General features: G+C 37.6%; 1 protein-coding gene across 1 annotated transcript in view; it reads left to right on the top strand.

Annotated features, from left to right (window-relative positions):
- Nucleotides 1–19,797, top strand: part of LOC309858507 (UV radiation resistance-associated gene protein-like) — a 38,645-nt gene extending 18,848 nt beyond the window's left edge. Inside the window, exon 3 of the mRNA XM_082751182.1 lies at nucleotides 16,822–19,797. Within this exon, the coding sequence (XP_082607308.1) occupies nucleotides 16,822–16,911 (90 nt within the window). The 3' untranslated portion in view covers nucleotides 16,912–19,797. The remainder of the gene's footprint in view (nucleotides 1–16,821) is intronic.
- Nucleotides 19,798–20,225: the final 428 nt, after the last annotated feature.

Genomic DNA, 20,225 nt, shown 5'->3' with positions numbered 1-20,225 from the left:
TGCAAAGCTCATTTAATAGTTTTATGAATAACATCTAGAATATATCAGTTCTGCTGAAGAAAGCTTTCGATGGAGCCTTTAAGCTGTTGTCATCAGGTTTCCACCTGGGCCTTTTGTCTTCTCATGACCGTGTTATATTTGCATTCAGATCCCTCCCAAGTCTACATCTCTGGTCTCTATTTCCATATATCCATACTGCATTAAATTGCTTGGATGTTTCAAAGACACACACACTTTACATGACCCAAACTGAGCTCAGGTCCCCTTTCCATCTTGAAAAACTTCTTCCTGTTGTATTCCTTAGTTTAGTGAATGGTACTACTGTCCATGTATTGTCTCAAGTCAGAGAGTCAGAACAGGGGAGTCAGCTTGGACCCCTCCCTATTTTTTGAATGACTACTTGATGGTGTCTGCTAATTATCTATTTCTTTCCTGCTTTTTGGAGTATATAGCCAGATTTATCTTTCCAAATGCTGGTCATCTCCCTCTTTTATTTGAATCATTTCAGAGTAATTACTGGCTTATAAGGTCTTACTGTGTGATCTGGTTCCTGATTTCTAAGCACCCCACCCATAGCTTAGATCTCCTTTCTGTAGAAAGGCTTTCTGTGATATACCTCAAACTCTGGTTTGGATACCCCTCTTACGTGCTCCATGGCACCTTCATTTTCCTCATCACTGACACTTACCTGATTGTATTCTGATTGTCCATTTGCTCATCTCTCTACAGACTGTAAGCTACATAAGGGCAGGGACAGGGTCTATCTGCCTTCATTACTAATTTATTCCTAGTGCTTAACACTGTGCCTGGCATATCGTAGTAATGCAATAAATACTTGTTGAATGAATGAGTAAAGCTTCTATAGCAGCAGATCATTAAGCATTCTAATGGGATACATAATGGGATAGCTGGTTATCAATTGGATGGCTTGTTACTCAAAATTCTAGTTCTCTAGGATTAAATAGTTTCTGGCCATTTCTGCATCGAAACCTGTCATTTGCAGATTATTATACTTTAAATGGAACTCTTCGTTTTTCTCTCCAGGCTTTATTTCCTTTCCATTTTCCCACATCTTTAACTATTTTCCCATTTATTTGGGCCCCAAGTATTGCAGTTAGATTTGATTGAGTTCTTTCTTTTATCTACTCTATATAGTTGGCCACTAGCCTCCTTTGAGGCCTTTGAAATAATTCTTATCCGTGGCAACTTTTCCATCTCCATTGCCATGCATGATCCAAGCTCAGACCGGCACCCCAGTAAGGATAGATTACTGTTGTAGTTTTCTGGTGGGCTTATGGACTCTAGTCTCTTTGTATCCACTCTGTCTTATTCACTACTGCCTGATTCATCTTCCTAAGACAGACGTTCATATTTTATTTCTTTGCTTAAAAGCTTTATTGAGTGACTTCTTGTTTTCTACTAGTTGTGTCTGAATCTCTGATGTGCTTTCCTTCTCTCCATCAGCCTAAATTCAGTCAGTGATATGTACAGTAAGTACTTATAGTTCTAGATGTGCTTTTATCTTTTCTCTTTTAGTGTTTGATTATTATTATTATTATTATTATTATTATCTCTAGTACCTGTGGATTTTTAGCATAGCCTGCTAACTGGTGTTGGGACATTCTGCCTTCTCTAATGCTTCATATTTGTCATTACTGGGGTAACTTTCCTTAAACGCATCTCTGATCATTATGCTATATTGTCAGAAACCTTTCATGACTCCTCATTGCCTAGAGAGCTAAAAAGATCCACTTTTTAGCATGCCATTCAAGGCTTTCTCTACTCTGGCCCTTCCAGCCGACTTACTCAACCCTGTTTCCCACTGTTTTCCTCTCCAGGGTTCCAAGTAATTTCCATGTCATTGAAGCTGAACAAATTGGACCACGACTTAATTTTCTCGGAATGCAACTTGTGTTTTCCCACTGTCATGCTTTGGCTTAAAGGTGTTCAGACTGTGTGGGACTTTCCTTCACTGCCATTCAGCATTTTAATACTTCTTAATCTGTTTCAATTACTGCCACCCCTGCAGCCTTTGATGTTCCTGCTCCTACTAGATGGAATCCTTACTGCATCAGAACTCCTGTAGCTATTTCCTTTTTAACCTGTCGTATGGCACCTTTACAGGTTTTACTTCACTTGGAAACGTAACTGGGTTATATACATCATAGTGTCCTGGGTTGTATACTTTCATAAGGATGGTAGCATGTGCTTGACACCCTGTGTGTATTAGGCATTCAATAAACACTGAAATAAATAAGTATGTATACTATACTCTTTGCTTCATCATCATTTATCCTGTCAGCTGGATTATTTTAGTGTAACTGAGAATTCTAGTGAACTTAAGGATGGTCTTGTGACTGTTGTAGCAGCCAAAAACTCTCAAAAACCGTAATATAGTTTAAAAGGTGACTTTATCCAGTGGTCTACTACAGGGGTAAGCAGACTATATTCTAGCACATGGTTTTGTATGGCCCAACAGCTATGAATTGTTTTTACATTTGTGAAGAATTTGAAGGAGAAAACAAAGAATATGCCACAGAGATAACATGCAGCTTACGAAGCCTGGAACATTTACTATCTGGCCATTGACAAAGTTTGTTGACCACTGATCTAGAAACACACCTGGTCATCTGCCTGGAATTACGCCTGCTCACTGGGTATGTGACATTAATCATCTGTTTTCTTGAACAATGTAGTAGGCACTCAGGCAGACTGGTGCCTGTCCCTTCCTTGAAAAAGCATTGTTAGGCCTGGCTTCAGAAGAATTTTGAGTGACATGTAAATCTCCTCTGGGCTCTTTGGCACTTGGCAGTATCTCACACAGATAACCAGATACAAACGAGCCATTTCTTTCCATTATAATCCTTCATCAGAGGTCTGTCAGGATCACACATGTGGTGAAGTTAGATGTCATTCAGAACAAGGCTCTTAGCATATTTTAAGAATGTTAATTGCTAAGTGGTGGCTGAAGCAGAAGGGTTTAATAATGTTCTTAAGTTGCCTTAAATGTACATGGACCCAGAATTTTAGAACTGGAAAGGTCTCAGAGATCAAGTATAGCATGGTCATTAAGAAAATGGGCTGTGGAGCCAGACTACATGGCTCTTCTACTTAATCCTCCTTGCGTCTCAGTTTCCTCACCTTTAAAGTGGGGATAATAATAGTCCCTGTTGCACAGGGTTGTGTGAAAAATATATTAACTCTTAGCATATGAACACTTAAATTGTTAATATTAACTTGGAAAAGAACACTGCCTGGTGTACTATAAACGCTCATAAATGTTACTCTTATGTGTATTCCTGTCATTTTTTGAAAATTGTTTTTATTACTAGTAGTTTCATCTCATTTTATAGTTAAAGAAACTGACTTCTAGAGGAGAGTTAAATTGTTTTCCTCACTTCCATGACAGGCAGAGTGGATTAATACCGAGGATCCTGGCTTTAATTGAATTCTTCTATGATATATTGCTTTTAGTTGTATGATAGTGGGTGTGGATGATTTTTAAATAGAAAAAAGTGTGTCTGTCCGCATTCAGTTAGCCTGATGTTTTTGAGGTGCATCCATCCGTGTGTAGCACATGTTAATACTTCTTTCTTTCCTATGGCTAAGAAATACCCATTGTCTTGATATCATTTTGTTTAACAGTTAATCCATTGGTGGATATTGGGGTTGTTTCTACCTTTTTGCTATTGTGAATAGTGTTGGTATGAGGATTTGTATACAAGTATCTGTTCGAGGACTTGTTTTCATTTCCTTTAGGTATATGCCTAGGAATGGATTGGCTAGGTCATATGATAATTCTGTGTTTGACTTTTGGAGGAATTGCCAAACTTTTTTTTTTTTTTTTAAACGGTGCCCAATGTTTTACATTCCCATTGCCATTATAGGAGGGTTCTAATTTCTCTCCATCCTTGCCAACACTTACTTTCTGTGGATTTTTTTTTTATCATTCTTAAATTTAATATTTTTTTTTACATTTAAAAAAAAAATTTTTATTTTTTATAAACATATATTTTTATCCCCAGGGGTACAGGTCTGTGAATCACCAGGTTTAAACACTTCACAGCACTCACCAAAGCACATACCCTCCCCAATGTCCATAATCCCACCCTCTTCTCCCAAACCCCCTCCCCCCAGCAACCCTCAGTTTGTTTTGTGAGATTAAGAGTCACTTATGGTTTGTCTCCCTCCCAATCCCATCTTGTTTCATTGATTCTTCTCCTACCCACTTAAGCCCCCATGTTGCATCACCACTTCCTCATATCAGGGAGATCATATGATAGTTGTCTTTCTCTGCTTGACTTATTTCACTAAGCATGATACGCTCTAGTTCCATCCATGTTGTGGCAAATGACAAGATTTCATTTCTTTTGATGGCTGCATAGTATTCCATTGTGTATATATACCACATCTTCTTGATCCATTCATCTGTTGATGGACATCTAGGTTCTTTCCACAGTTTGGCTATTGTGGACATTGCTGCTATAAACATTCGGGTGCATGTGCCCCGTTGGTCACTATGTTTGTATCTTTAGGGGAAATACCCAGTAGTGCAATTGCTGGGTCATAGGGCAGTTCTATTTTCAACATTTTGAGGAACCTCCATGCTGTTTTCCAGAGTGGCTGCACCAGCTTGCATTCCCACCAACAGTGTAGGAGGGTTCCCCTTTCTCCACATCCTCGCCAGCATCTGTCATTTCCTGACTTGTTTATTTTAGCCATTCTGATTGGTGTGAGGTGATATCTCATTGTGGTTTTGATTTGTATTTCCCTGATGCCGAGTGATATGGAGCACTTTTTCATGTGTCTGTTGGCCATCTGGATGTCTTCTTTGCAGAAATGTCTGTTCATGTCCTCTGCCCATTTCTTGATTGGATTATTTGTTCTTTGGGTGTTGAGTTTGCTAAGTTCTTTATAGATACTGGACACTAGTCCTTTATCTGATATGTCGTTTGCAAATATCTTCTCCCATTCTGTCAGTTGTCTTTTGATTTTGTTCACTGCTTCCTTTGCTGTGCAAAAGCTTTTGATCTTGATGAAATCCCAATAGTTCATTTTTGCCCTTGCTTCCCTTGCCTTTGGCGTTGTTCCTAGGAAGATGTGGCTGCGATTGAGGTCAAAGAGGTTGCTGCCTGTATTTTCCTCAAGGATTTTGATGGATTCCTTTCGCACATTGAGGTCCTTCATCCATTTTGAGTCTATTTTTGTGTGTGGTGTAAGGAAATGGTCCAATTTCATTTTTCTGCATGTGGCTGTCCAATTATCCCAGCACCATTTATTGAAGAGGCTGTCTTTTTTCCATTGGACATTCTTTCCTGCTTTGTCGAAGATGATTGACCGTAGAGTTGAGGGTCTATTTCTGGGCTCTCTATTCTGTTCCATTGATCTATGTGTCTGTTTTTGTGCCAGTACCATGCTGTCTTGATGAGGACAGCTTTGTAATAGAGCTTGAAGTCCGGAATTGTGATGCCACCAACTTTGGCTTTCTTTTTCAATATCCCTTTGGCTATTCGAGGTCTTTTCTGGTTCCATATAAATTTTAGAATTATTTGTTCCATTTCTTTGAAAAAGATGGATGGTACTTTGATAGGAATTGCATTAAATGTGTAGATTGCTTTAGGTAGCATAGACATTTTCACAATATTTATTCTTCCAATCCAGGAGCATGGAACATTTTTCCATTTCTTTGTGTCTTCCTCAATTTCTTTCATGAGTACTTTATAGTTTTCTGAGTATAGATTCTGTGCCTCTTTGGTTAGGTTTATTCCTAGGTATCTTATGGTTTGGGGTGCAATTGTAAATGGGATTGACTCCTTAATTTCTCTTTCTTCTGTCTTGTTGGAGATGTAGAGAAATGCAACTGATTTCTGTGCATTGATTTTATATCCTGACACTTTACTTAATTCCTATACAAGTTCTAGCAGTTTTGGAGTGGAGTCTTTTGGGTTTTCCACATATAGTATCATATCATCTGTGAAGAGTGATAATTTGACTTCTTCTTTGCTGATTTGGATGCCTTTAATTTCCTTTTGTTGTCTGATTGCTGAGGCTAGGACCTCTAGTACTATGTTGAATAGCAGTGGTGATAATGGACATCCCTGCCGTGTTCTGACCTTAGCGGAAAAGCTTTCAGTTTTTCTCCATTGAGAATGATATTTGCGGTGGGTTTTTCATAGATGGCTTTGATGATATTGAGGTATGTGCCCTCTATCCCTACACTTTGAAGAGTTTTGATCAGGAAGGGATGCTGTACTTTGTCAAATGCTTTTTCAGCATCTATTGAGAGTATCATATGGTTCTTGCTCTTTCTTTTATTGATGTGTTGTATCACATTGACTGATTTGCAGATGTTGAACCAACCTTGCAGCCCTGGAATAAATCCCACTTGGTCGTGGTGCATAATCTTTTAAATGTATTGTTGAATCCTATTGGCTAGTATTTTGTTGAGTATTTTCGCATCTGTGTTCATCAAGGATATTGGTCTATAGCTCTATTTTTTGGTGGGATCCTTGTCTGGTTTTGGGATCAAGGTGATGCTGGCCTCATAAAATGAGTTTGGAAGTTTTCCTTCCATTTCTATTTTTTGGAACAGTTTCAGGAGAATAGGAATTAGTTCTTCTTTAAATGCTTGGTAGAATTCCCCTGGGAAGCCGTCTGGCCCTGGGCTTTTGTTTGTTTGGAGATTTTTAATGACTGTTTCAATCTCCTTACTGGTTATGGGTCTGTTCAGGCTTTCTACTTCTTCCTGGTTCAGTTGTGGTAGTTTATATGTTTCTAGGAATGCATCCATTTCTCCAGATTCTCAAATTTGTTGGCGTAGAGTTGCTCATAGTATGTTCTTATAATAGTTTGTACTTCTTTGGTGTTAGTTGTGAACTCTCCTCTTTCATTCATGATTTTATTTATTTGGGTCCTTTCTCTTTTCTTTTTGATAAGTTGGGCCAGGGGTTTATCAATTTTATTAATTCTTTCAAAGAACCAGTTCCTAGTTTCGTTGATTTGCTCTGTTGTCTTTTTGGTTTCTATTTCATTGATTTCTGCTCTGATCTTTATGATTTCTCTTCTCCTGCTGGGCTTAGGGTTTCTTTCTTGTTCTTTCTCCAGCTCCTTTAGGTGTAGGGTTAGGTTGTGTACCTGAGACCTTTCTTGTTTCTTGAGAAAGGCTTGTACCGCTATATATTTTCCTCTCAGGACTGCCTTTGTTGTGTCCCACAGATTTTGAACCATTGTATTTTCATTATCATTTGTTTCCATGATTTTTTTCAATTCTTCTTTAATTTCCCGGTTGACCCATTCATTCTTAAGAAGGATGCTGTTTAGTCTCCATGTATTTGGGTTCTTTTCAAACTTCCTTTTGTGGTTGAGTTCTAGCTTTAGAGCATTGTGGTCTGAAAATATGCAGGGAATGATCCCAATCTTTTGATACCGGTTGAGTCCTGATTTAGGACCGAGGATGTGATCTATTCTGGAGAATGTTCCATGTGCACTAGAGAAGAATGTGTATTCTGTTGCTTTGGGATGAAATGTTCTGAATATATCTGTGATGTCCATCTGGTCCAGTGTGTCGTTTAAGGCCTTTATTTCCTTGCTGATCTTTTGCTTGGATGATCTGTCCATTTCAGTGAGGGGAGTGTTAAAGTCCCCTACTATTATTGTATTATTGTTGATGTGTTTCTTTGATTTTGTTATTAATTGGTTTATATAGTTGGCTGCTCCCACGTTGGGGGCATAGATATTTAAAATTGTTAGATCTTCTTGTTAGACAGACCCTTTGAGTATGATATAGTGTCCTTCCTCATTTCTTATTATAGTCTTTGGCTTAAAATCTAATTGATCTGATATAAGGATTGCCACTCCTGCTTTCTTCTGATGTCCATTAGCATGGTCAATTCTTTTCCACCCCCTCACTTTAAATCTGGAGGTGTCTTCGGGCTTAAAATGAGTTTCTTGGAGGCAACATATAGATGGGTTTTGTTTTTTTATCCATTCTGATACCCTGTGTCTTTTGACAGGGGCATTTAGCCCATTAACATTCAGGGTAACTATTGAGAGATATGAATTTAGTGCCATTGTATTGCCTGTAAGGTGACTGTTACTGTGTATGGTCTCTGTTCCTTTCTGATCTACCACTTGTAGGCTCTTTCTTTGTTTAGTGGACCCCTTTCAAGATTTCCTGTAGAGCTGGTTTGGTGTTTGCAAATTCTTTCAGTTTTTGTTTGTCCTGGAAGCTTTTAATCTCTCCTTCTATTTTCAATGATAGCCTAGCTGGATATAGTATTCTTGGCTGCATGTTTTTCTCGTTTCTGCTCTGAAAATATCATGCCAGCTCTTTCTGGCCTGCCAGGTCTCTGTGGATAAGTCAGCTGCCAATCTAATATTTTTACCATTGTATGTTACAGACTTCTTTTCCAGGGCTGCTTTCAGGATTTTCTCTTTGTCACTGAGACTTGTAAATTTTACTATTAGGTGACGGGGTATGGGCCTATTCTGAACATCCTGAATTTTGATGCTCGTTCCCTTTGCCATATTGGGGAAATTCTCCCCAATAATTCTCTCCAGTATACCTTCTGCTCCCCTGTCTCTTTCTTCTTCTTCTGGAATCCCAATTATTCTAATGTTGTTTCGTCTTATGGTGTCACTTATCTCTCAGATTCTCCCCTCGTGGTCCAGTAGCTGTTTGTCCCTCTTTTGCTCAGCTTCTTTATTCTCTGTCATTTGGTCTTCTATATCACTAATTCTTTCTTCTGCCTCATTTATGCTAGCAATGAGAGCCTCCATTTTTGATTGCACCTCATTAATAGCTTTTTTGATTTCAACTTGCTTAGATTTTAGTTCTTTTATTTCTCCAGAAAGGGCTTTTTATCTCTCGAGAGGGTTTCTCTAATATCTTCCATGCCTTTTTCAAGCCCGGCTAGAACCTTGAGAATTGTCATTCTGAACTCTAGATCTGACATATTACCAATGTCTGTATTGATTAGGTCCCTAGCCTTTGGTACTGCCTCTTGTTCTTTTTTTTGTTTTGAATTTTTCCGTCGTCATTTTGTCCAGATAAGAGTATATGAAGGAGCAAGTAAAATACTAAAAGGGTGGCAACAACCCCAGGAAAATATGCTTTAACCAAATTAGAAGAGATCCCAAATCATGAGGGGGTAGAAAGGGGATAAAAAGGGGTTCAAAAAGGAAGAAAGAAAAAAAAAAGAAAACAGAAAAAAAAAAAGAAAAGAATTAAAAAAGAGAAAACAAATAAGAAAAATATAAAAAAGAAAAAATATATATATTGGATAAACTAGTTAAAAAACATTAAAAAAAAAAGGTAAAAGTTAAAAAAAAATTTACCAGAAGGCGAGAAAAAAAAAAAAACAAAAAATGAAAAAGAAAAAAATCAAATTAACTGCAAGACTAAAAAAAATCACAGTGAAAAGCCATGAGTTCTGTGCTTTCCTTTCTCCTCCTCTCGATTTCTGCTGCTCTCCTTGGTATTGAAACCGCACTCCTTGGTAGGTGAATTTGGTCTAGGCTGGATTTCTTGTTGATCTTCTGGGGGAGGGGCCTGTTGTAGTGATTCTCAAGTGTCTTTGCCCCAGGCGGAATTGCACCGCTCTTAGCTGGGGCCGGGGTGAGTAATCCGCTGGGGTTTGCTTTCAGGAGCTTTTGTTCCCTGAGCGCTTTCCGCTTTCCTTAGAGTTCCGGAGGACGGGAATACAAATGGCGGCCTCCTGGTCTCCGGCCCGGAGGAACCGAGAGCCCAGGGCTCCACTCCTCAGTGCGCCCTCAGAGAACAGCGCCCAGTTACTCCCGTCTGCCTGACCTCCGGCTGCGCTCCGAGCTCACCGAGCCTGCGACCGGTTCAAGGTAACACCGAGCTGCGAACTTACTGTCTCTGTAGCCGGCTTTCCCGTTCCAATACCTGCAAGCTCTGCGACACTCAGACACCCCCGGTCCTTCTGTGACCCTGCGGGACCTGAGGCCACGCTGACCCCGCGTGGGCTTCGCCCCGGTTTAGCCTCTGGAGCGATGTCCCTCAGCGGAACAGACTTTTAAAAGTCCTGATTTTGTGAGCAGTTGCTTTGCCGCTTGCCGGGAGCCGGCCCCTCCCCCCGGGGTCTATCTTCCTGCAGCTTTGGATTTACTTCTCCGCTGGTCCTACCTTTCAGAAAGTGGTTGTTTTTCTGTTTCCAGAATTGCTGTTCTTCTTCTCTTCGATCTGCCGATGGATTTTCAGGTGTTTGCAATCTTTAGATAAGCTATCTAGCTGATCTCCAGGCTAGCTGAAGTAGTCTCAGCCTGCTACTTCTCCGCCATCTTGACTCCACCCCACTTTCTGTGGATTTTTAAAAAAATTTTTGGGGTCCCTGGCTTGCTTATTCAGTAGAACATGTGACTCTTGATCTTGCAATGCCCACTTTGGGCATAGAGAGTAATTAAAAATTTTAAAAAATTTTGCTTGTTTATTTGTTTTTGCTTATCTTAGTGGGTATGAATTAGTTTCTTATTGTGGTTTTGATTCACCTTTTTTTTTTTTTTTTTTTTTTAAGATTTTACTTATTTGTCTGACAGAGAGAGAGATCACAAGTAGGCAGAGAGGCAGGCAGAGAGAGGGGGGAAGTAGACTCCCTACTGAGCAGAGAGCCTGATGCGGGGCTTGATTCCAAGACCCTGAGATCATGACCTGAGCTGAAGACAGAGGCTTAATCCACTGAGCCACCCAGGCGCCCTGATTCACCTTTTTCTAATGACTAATGATGTTGGGCATCTTTTCATGTGCTTCTGACTATTTGTGTATCTTTTTTTGGAGAAATGTCTCTGAGTCCTTTTCCCATTTTTAAGTGGTTTGTCATTTTATTGTTGAATTGTTAGAGTTCTGTATATATTTTAGATGTGAAATCTTTATCAGATATATGATTTGCAAATATATTCTCCCATTTTGTGCATCATTTTTTTACTTTTTTATAGTATCCTTTGATGCACAAAGTTTTTAATTTTGATGAAGTCAAGTTTATTATTGTATTTGTTACTCTTGCTTTTGGTGTCATACTTAAGAAGCCATTGGCAAATCTGAGGTTATATGGTTGTACCCTCATGCTTTCTTCAAATAGTTTTATAGTTTTAGCTCTTACAGTTAGGCCTTTGGTCTGTTTTGAGGTAATTTTTATATACGGTATAAGGATGGATCCAAGTCATTCTTTTTGCCTATAGCTATCTAGTTGTTTCAGCATCATTTGTTGACAAGACTAGTATTTTTCTGGTGAGTACTCTTGGTACCTTTGTCTAACATCAGTTGATCACAGGTGTGTGAGCTTACCTGTACATTACCAGTTCTGTTCCATTGATCTGTGGATCTACCTTCATGCCAGTACCTCCCTATACTGTTGCTTTGTACTGCGTCTTTGAAATCGGGAAGTATGAGTCTTTCTAACTGGTGTATTATATGGATTTTCATTATTGAACCACCTTTATGTACCTTAGATAAATTCCACTGTTTCTAGTATATAATCCTTTTTAAAAAATTACTTTTAAATCATGGTGGGATATACATAATAACAAAATTTACAATTTACCATCTTAACCATTTTAAGTGTACAGTTTAGTGGCATTCAGTATGTTCACATTGCTGTGCAGCCATCACCACCATCTGTCTCCAGAACTTTTTTTTATTTTGTAAAACTGAAAAACTACCCATTAGGCACTAACTCCCTGTATCCCCCTCCCCCAAGCCCCTGGCACTCGCCCTCCTACTTTCTGTTTCTACATATTTTCTGCTCTAGGTATACTATGTGAATGGAATCATACAGTATGCACACTGTATGTGCCTAGGAGTGGATTGGCTGGGTCATATGCTAATTCTCTGTTTGACTGTATGAGTAATTGCCCAACTTTTTCTTTTTTTTTTTTAAATAGTGGCCAAATAAGTCAGATACACTGACTTATTTTACTTAAAACATAAATCACCTCAGGGATCATCTGTATTATAGCAGACTTTCGTTTCCTTTTTAAGGCTAAATGATATTTCATTGTATGAATAAAGCATGTTTTGTCTGTTCATCTGTTGGTAGACATTGAGTTGCTTCTGCCCCTTGACTGTTGTGAATAATGCTCCTCTGAACATGGATGTCAAATGTCTTTCTGAGTTTTTGCTTTCAGTTCTTTTGGGTCTATACCATGAAGTGAAATTGTTGGCCAGTAGTTTACGTTTTTTAATATGTGGCTGGATTAGCTTTACTAGTATTTTGTTGAGGACTTTTGCATATATATATATATATATATATATATATATATATTCATAAGGGATATTGATCTATAATTTTCATGTGATGTTACTGTCTGGCTTTGGTATCAGGGTAATGTTGGCATCATAGAATGAGGTAAGAAGGATTTCCTCCTCTTTCCTTTTTTTTTGAGAAGACTTTGAGAAGGGTTGGTGCTCTTTTTTCTTTAAATGATTGGTAGAATTCACCAGATCATATGGCTCTGGGCTTTTCTTTGCTGGGAGTTTTATGATTACTTATTTCAGCTTCTTGTGCTATGACTTTATTAAATTAACATTTATTAGATGGAAAACAGAATGCTGGTTGGTAAGCCATGGTTAGACAATAAACCACAAGAGAAATTGAAATAGAGAAGTTTTTTACTTACAGGTCCTAGAGGAATTATAAGGGCATGCATTTAAGGGACCCCAGAAGAAGATCAGGGCAATTGTAGAGAGAGGTAGGACCTGGAGTACAGTGCCTTTTTTAGGTCTATGGGTGGAGTGCTTTGGAGATTCTGGGCTATAGGTAGATTTGTCAGTTCAAACCAAAAGAATAGGGTTATGGTAAGCTCTACCAGGGCGTTTATCTAAGGGCGCTTAACGTATCATACAGGCACTGGGAACCGGGAAAGACCATTGATCACAAGTCCCATCATGAGTTCTTGTAAACAGACTTACAGTGCTTGTGTCTCTGTGGCGTCCTGTTTAGGACATGTGCTTCCCTGAGAGCTCTAGTTAGTTTACGGCCCTTGCAGGCCCCCTTGTCCAAACAAAATGGATGCTGAGGCAGTGGTATCAGTGAGTAGTTTAGCTAAGTAATGACTTGACTTGTCTCAACAACTTCTTGTAGGTCTCTTCAAATTTCCTATTTCTTCTTGAGTCATTTTGGGGCGTTTTTGTGTTTCCAGGAATTTCTGTTTCATCTAGATTATCTGATTTATTGGCACACAACTGTTTATAACACTACAAGTGTTTTACAACACTTTTTATTTCTGTAAGGTTAGTAGTAATGTTCCCATTTTTATTTCTGATTTTAGTGATTTGTGTCTTCTCTCACTTTTTTTCTTAGTCTAAGCTTGAGTTGTTGATCTTTTTAAAGAACTAACTTTTGGTTTGTTGATATTCTCTATTGTTTTTGTATTTTTTATTTCCTGGATCTCAGTTCTAATATTTATTAATTGTTCCCTTATTTTGGGCTTAGTTTGTTCTTTTTCTAGTTCCTAAAGGTGGATATTTAGGTTATTAATTTGAACTCTTTATTACTTCTTTTTTAATGTAGATGCTTACAGCTGTAAATTTCCCTTAGCACTTTTTCACTATATCACATATTATTTAATATGGTGTACTTTCAGTTTTTAAATAACGATGTTATTTATTCATTTGTCAGAGTGAGAGAGAAAGAGCACAAGCAGGGGGAGCGGCAGGCATGGGGAGAAGCAGGTTCCCTAGTGAGCAAGGAGCCCACTGTGGGACTTGATCCAGGAACTCTGGGATCATGACCTGGGCCATGACCTGAGCTGATGCTTAACTGACTGAGCCACCCAGACGTCCTTGTACTTTCATTTTTATTCACCTCAAAGTATTTAATTTTCCTTGTGATTTGTTCTTTGACTCACTCCTTATTTAAGAGTGTGTTGTTCACTTTGTAGTTTGTGGATTTTCCAAATTTCCTTCTGTTACTGATTTCTAGTTTCATTCCATTAAAGTCAAATAATATACTTTGTATGATTTCAACTTTTAATAATTGATTGAGGTTTGGCGGTTGAACATATGGTCCAGCTTGGAGGATGTTCCATATGCACTGAGAAGAATGTATGTATGGTTGTGTTAGGTGGAACATTCTATATACGTCTAGTAGGTCTAGTTGATTTATAGTATTATTCATGTCTTACATTCCTTGTTTATCTTTTATATGGTGCTTTCTTTTCTTTTATCTGTGCTTTCCATTGTTAGGTGGGAGTTGACATCTCTAGCTATTTCCCACTTTAGTTTTATCAGTTTTTTTTTAAATTTTATTTATTTATTTGACAGAGAGCACAAGTAGGCAGAGAGACAGGCAGAGAAAAAGGGGAGGAAGCAGGCTCCCTGCTGAGCAGAGATCCTGATGTGGGGCTTCATCTCAGGACCCTGAGATCATGACCTGAGCCAAAGGCAGAGGCTTAACCCACTGAGCTACCCAGGTGCCCCAGTTTTATCAGTTTTTGATTCATGTATTTTATTACATGTCATTAGGTGCATATATGTTTATAACCCTTTATATTATACAATGTCCTTCTTTGTCTCTTGTAATGTTTTTTGTCTTAAGTCTATTTGTCTGATATTAGTATAGCCACTCCAGCTCTCTTTTGGTCGCTGCTTACATGGAATAAATATCTTTCTGTCCTTTCAATTTCAGCTTATTTGTGTTTTTGTTTCTAAAGCATAACTCTTGTAGATAGCATTAAAACAAAATCTGTGTAGCTGATCTCTGCCTTTTAATTGAAGTGTTTAATCCATTTACACTTAATTAATTACAGAGGCAGAAGGACTTCTGCTGTTTTTTTGTTTGTTTCTTATATCATTTTTGTTTGTTTCTTTTTTTTTTTTAAAGATTTTATTTATTTATTTGACAGAGAGAAATCACAAGTAGATGGAGAGGCAGGCAGAGAGAGGGAAGCAGGCTCCCTGCCAAGCAGAGAGCCTGATGCGGGACTCTATCCCAGGACCCTGAGATCATGACCTGAGCTGAAGGCAGCGGCTTAACCCACTGAGCCACCCAGGCGCCCCTCTTTTTTGTTTCTTTATTCCTCCATTACTACCTTCTTTTGTGCTATGTTTTCTCATGTGATATTTTGGTTTCTTTGTCATTTCTCATACATACATTACAGTGTATCTTTTCATTAATTCTTAGTGGTTGCCCTCAGGATTACAATCAGCATCTTAATTTATAATCATACAGTTTAAATTAATACCAACTTAATTTTAATATTATACAAAAACTGTTCTTCTGTATAGCTCTGTATCCCTACCTCTATGTTATTGTCACATTATATCTTTATAATTGTGTGCCTGTCAAGATAGATTTATGATTATATTATGTATTTTTCTAATTGATTTTTAAATGTTAAACCAATATTGTATTCTTAGACTAAATTCGGGCAATTATGATGTGTTACTGTTTTATCTTTATAGTGTATTACTAGTTCAGTTTACTAATGTTTTGCTAAGGCTTGCTTTGTCTGTGTTTATGAGGGATATTGGGATGTGTGTGTGTGTGTGTGTGTGTGTGTGAGATCTTTGTCAAGTTTTAACATCAGTAATGTTGATCTTACAAGTTGGAAATTGTTCTCTTTTCCTCTTTTATTTTTGTGTTAAATTGATGTTATTTCTTAAATGTTTGATAGAATTTATCAGTGAAACCATCTGGACCTACACTGTTTTGTGGGAAGCTTTTCAATTATTTATTCACTTAAATAGATATAGGATTATTCAGACATTTTATTTCAATTTTGGCATGTTCGGTTTTTTCAAGGAGGGTGTCTGATGCATCTAAGCTGTCTAATATGTTACTGTAAAGTTGTTCATATTCTCTTAATAACCTTTTAATGTCTGTGGCAATGTAATTTATAAAAAATGCTTGTATTAGTAAGGTAGCAAACGTTTATATAGTACTTATTTTATACTTTTCACTTTATAAGTAATGACTCTTCTGATTCCCACAGCAATTGGTGAGGTAGATAATGCTATCCGTCTCTGTGTTCTAGATGAAAAAACAAACCAGAATTAAACTAAGAGAGTTAAGGTGCCTTGCTCAAGATCACAGAGCTGGTGTATTAAGTGCTTAAATTACAATCCACGTGGTCTGGGTCTAGAGTCTTTTTTTCTTGCTACTGTTTACTTTGCATTTCTTAAATGACAGATACCTGTTCTTTTCTTCTTATGGAATTTTGCTATTTTCTTTCTGGTGCTCTGCCCACCTTTATTTCACTGGTAGAAATATTTACTTCTGGTATTACTAATTAGGACTTGGAATGCCTTTCCCCATAAAAACATTATATATGATGGCTATACATGTTTGAAATATTGTTTTTTTTTAAGGAATGTACTTATTTATTAGACATAATGAGGGAGCAAGTGTTGGGGGGCAGAGGGAGAGAGAGAATCTCAGTCAGACTACCTGCTGAGTGAAGAGCTTGATGAGGTGCTCGGTCTCAGGACCCTGAGATCATCGCCTGAGCCAAAATCAAGAGTTGGACACTTAACTGACTGAGCCATCCAGGTGCCCCTTGAAATATTATTTATAATACTCATCTTCAGTCACATCATATGTTAAAAAGCTTTCTGGGGCTTCCCCGGGAAGTTCACTACAATTTATAATGTAAAACAGGGTCTCTATGAAAATACTAGAAGATACTTATTTTAAATACACTTACTTAAAAGGTTAAACTTCAGTTTTATGGAAATTTTACTTTTTGGAATCCCTTAATGATTTGAATTTACTGAGGCTAAATCATAATTTTCAGAAGACAAACAATAAGATTAATTTTTACACATTCTGTTTTACTTTCATTAATTTGTTGATTAATGTCTTTCAGGGTTATTCAAATGCTCAGAAGAATATTCTTCTTCAGGTGGATCAGAACTGTGTTCGCAATTCTTATGATGTCTTCTCTTTGCTGAGGTAAGAAACTTCTTAGACCTCCTGCATTTTCTAAAGAATCTTCCTCATTTTGAGTTTGTGACATTTCTGTGTGAGAAAAGGTATGGGAGCTTTAGAAGCTGTTATTCAGGCTTAACATTTTTTAGTGAGAGCTTCATAAATTTTGTAGCTACAGTGATTTAACTTTATCTCTTTCACAAAGCCTTTGGAACGCCATTTCCTTTCTCTGGGAGAGAATGATTGGAAGCCAATGATCTTAAAACAGGACATGAGCTGTTTCTGGTTTTCTGTACTGTAAAGAGCAGCAACCAGAGGTACAAAATTTAGGCTTATCAAAATCTTAACAACTACAGCATTACTAGAAAAGCCCTCCAATAGCCCCAGACATGGCTTAGAGTTTTGACCTGCTGTTCATCTTAAAAGAATCATGTTTGGCAAGGCAAAGGAGCTTTGCATGAATCTCATGCTCAGAGGCTTAACTAACTGCCTTAATTCTGTATTTTCATAATGTCTGGGCTTAATTTTGAAACATTTCTAAATTTGTTTTTAATTTTCGATGTGGTAGATCATCAAGGACATTTTCCCAAGAGACAGGCAACCAAAATAAATGCAATTCAAAATAAAGGTAACAGTGACATTCAGCCTGTGTTCACCCTACTCAGACAGATGGTTCATTGAAATTTGATTTTGGCAGTATTTTTCTAATGTTTACATAACACATCATAAATTTCAGACCATTAGACAACTTCAATATATCTACTAGAGGACGAGTCCAGAAGGATGGTAGGACTCTTGTCCAATTGGATGATTGTTTATTTTATAAACATTATGAAATGGACCTTTTCTTTGCAAATCTTGAATCTTATTATACTTGATGATAAAGTTTGGTCGCATGACCTGTGTAAATTGCTCTTAAGAGACCATCATTTCAACTAAAGTAACCACAGACATTTGATGGCTTTGATTCTTATCTGAGCCGTACTTTCACTTTGACTTTGTAGGATATGTAAGAGAACGCACAGGACTTAGTAATTGGATGGTGGAGAGAAAAAGCAGGAGATGTCAAAATATATAACTCGTATTTTTGAGTCTATTCAGTTTGAGACTACATTGAGTTTTAAATATTGCAAAGAGGAATGTACAGAAATAGTTTGAAATGTGAGTAAACCACTAATATTTCTTGACCTGTTTTCCTCATGAAATGAGGGTATGGATTTCACTATTTTAAGGGTATGTCCGAGTGTGAGATAATGTGATCTTATTAGCGAAATCAGTAGAATCAAAAGAAAAGGAAATATGAAGTCAGTGAAAAGAGCAGACCTGGGGAAAAATTGCATCATAGAATCTAAAGGAATAGAGATTCAAGCAGTGTTGAGTGCTCTGTGATGAGACAGGAAAATAAGGACTGAAGAAGTGCTGTAGGGTCTTGGGAAACAATGTGGTACAATAGAGAATGCTTTGGTTAACTTGACCCTGACTTCAATTGTCCCTGGTTTATCATAATTCATTTAACGTTTCTGATTCTTCCAAAAGGTAGAGGCAGTAATATTTTAAGTTTGTGTAACTTACGAGCATTTCTATATTTACTGTCTTATACTCTTTGAAGTTTTTTGTGTTTAGACATCAGGGATCAGCCTTTGTCTTCAGTGTAGAAGCTGAGGCCAAGAGGCGTTACAGGATTTATCCGAGAGTGCACAGCGAGTAAGGGCCAGACTGGAGGTTGATGTGAAGTTTTCCTGCAAGCAGGTTTTGCAGATCCTTTTCAGAGTCTCACTTACCTTCCTAGATTGGTGGTTACAAGGTAGTTATAAGGTACACATAGCATAATGACAGAGAAAATTTCTGAGAACCACAGAGCCCTTCATAAATGCAAAATCATTGGGGGAATTTGGTAGTTAGTGCTCAATTTTTTAACATTGATTCTTGCAATGATATGTCTCTTGGGGGTCTCATTTCTAGGTTGCTTTCCAGATTCCTCAGGTGTGTTAGCAGTTTGATTTGCCTTATTTATTAGCAGTGGCCTCATCATTAGCATTGCGTGTATCATTTATAGCTGGTAATATAGATGTACTCTTTTGAACCAGATCATGTGTCCATTTACCAACCAATTTACCAGAGCCCAGAGAGTTACTCTGGAGCTAGAAACTTAATACTGTAGTCATCAACATTAATGAGTAACATGGAACTTCCTTTGATAATTCTCTTAGACATTAGTAAGGAGTAACCACCATCTGTCTGTTTGCTAAATCAAAAGCTCTTCTTACCTTACAGTTCTTGGCATGGTTTATGCTTCCTGGTAAACTTAATTTTGTGCTGATCAATTTCATTCATTTTCCCTTCTTTAATTCAGGTGACATTGTACCTAGATGGGAGTAATTTTTAAAAATATACCTTTTTGGGGCCGCCTGGGTGGCTCAGTGGGTTGGGCCTCTGCCTTCAGCTCGGGTCATGATCTCAGGGTCCTGGGATCAAGTCCCACATCGGGCTCTCTGCTCCGCAGGGAGCCTGCTTCCTCCTCTCTCTCTCTCTCTGCTTGCCTCTCTGTCCACTTGTGATCTCTCTCTGTCAAATAAATAAAATCTTTAAAAAATATATATATACCTTTTCTTTCCTTGATGCTTTTTTTGGTGTGTGAAATTGTTACTTCTTGATCTGTAATTTTATGTGAAAACATAGAGTCTGAATTCTTTAATATCACTTAACTTCACAAAATTCTCAGTGCCATTTGGAATCAGGACTAGAATCCTAGTCTCTTGAGTCTGTTTTTTGAAAGTATATTCTAGTTAGTAACTTTCACTGTGTTATTGTGCCACTAGGATGCATATTTCCTTCCACATTTTATAATGTGAATGTTACAGAAAAAATAAGAAATCTTGACTAAGGCAGAGATTTTGCAACACCTATGACCCAAGCATTAGAACCCCTTCAGGTGGATATATTGTTTACCGTTTTTAAGAAAACAGTGACCTGAGGTTTTATTCAGATTTTTCTGCCTATAGTTAAAATAATGTATTCTGATCAGTTTTACCAAAGTAATAGCGGGTCTTTCCAAATTTACATTCAGTGTTTGCAGTGGTAATTACATTTTGCTTCTTTAACCCTTGGAAATTCCTGGATTAAGAGTTAGTTTTCATGTAAGCAGACATTTAATTAGGAACCACTTTACTCCTTACATTTGACGCATTACCCTTGAATTAAGATGTTCACCACAAGGTGTCAATGTTGCTCTTTAACTGGCACTTAAAATTTTATTTATTTTATGGTTTTAAACTGAGAAAAGTTGGGTTATAAATTACAAGTGGGAATTTATTTTTAGAAGTTAACTTTTTTTTTTTTTCT

This window comes from Mustela nivalis (genome assembly GCF_964662115.1).
Source record: "Mustela nivalis genome assembly, contig: HAP1_SCAFFOLD_2685, whole genome shotgun sequence".
Classification (NCBI taxonomy): domain Eukaryota; kingdom Metazoa; phylum Chordata; class Mammalia; order Carnivora; family Mustelidae; genus Mustela; species Mustela nivalis.
The sequence above is the reverse complement of the archived record's forward strand: the minus strand, read 5'-3'. Positions and strand labels throughout refer to the sequence as shown.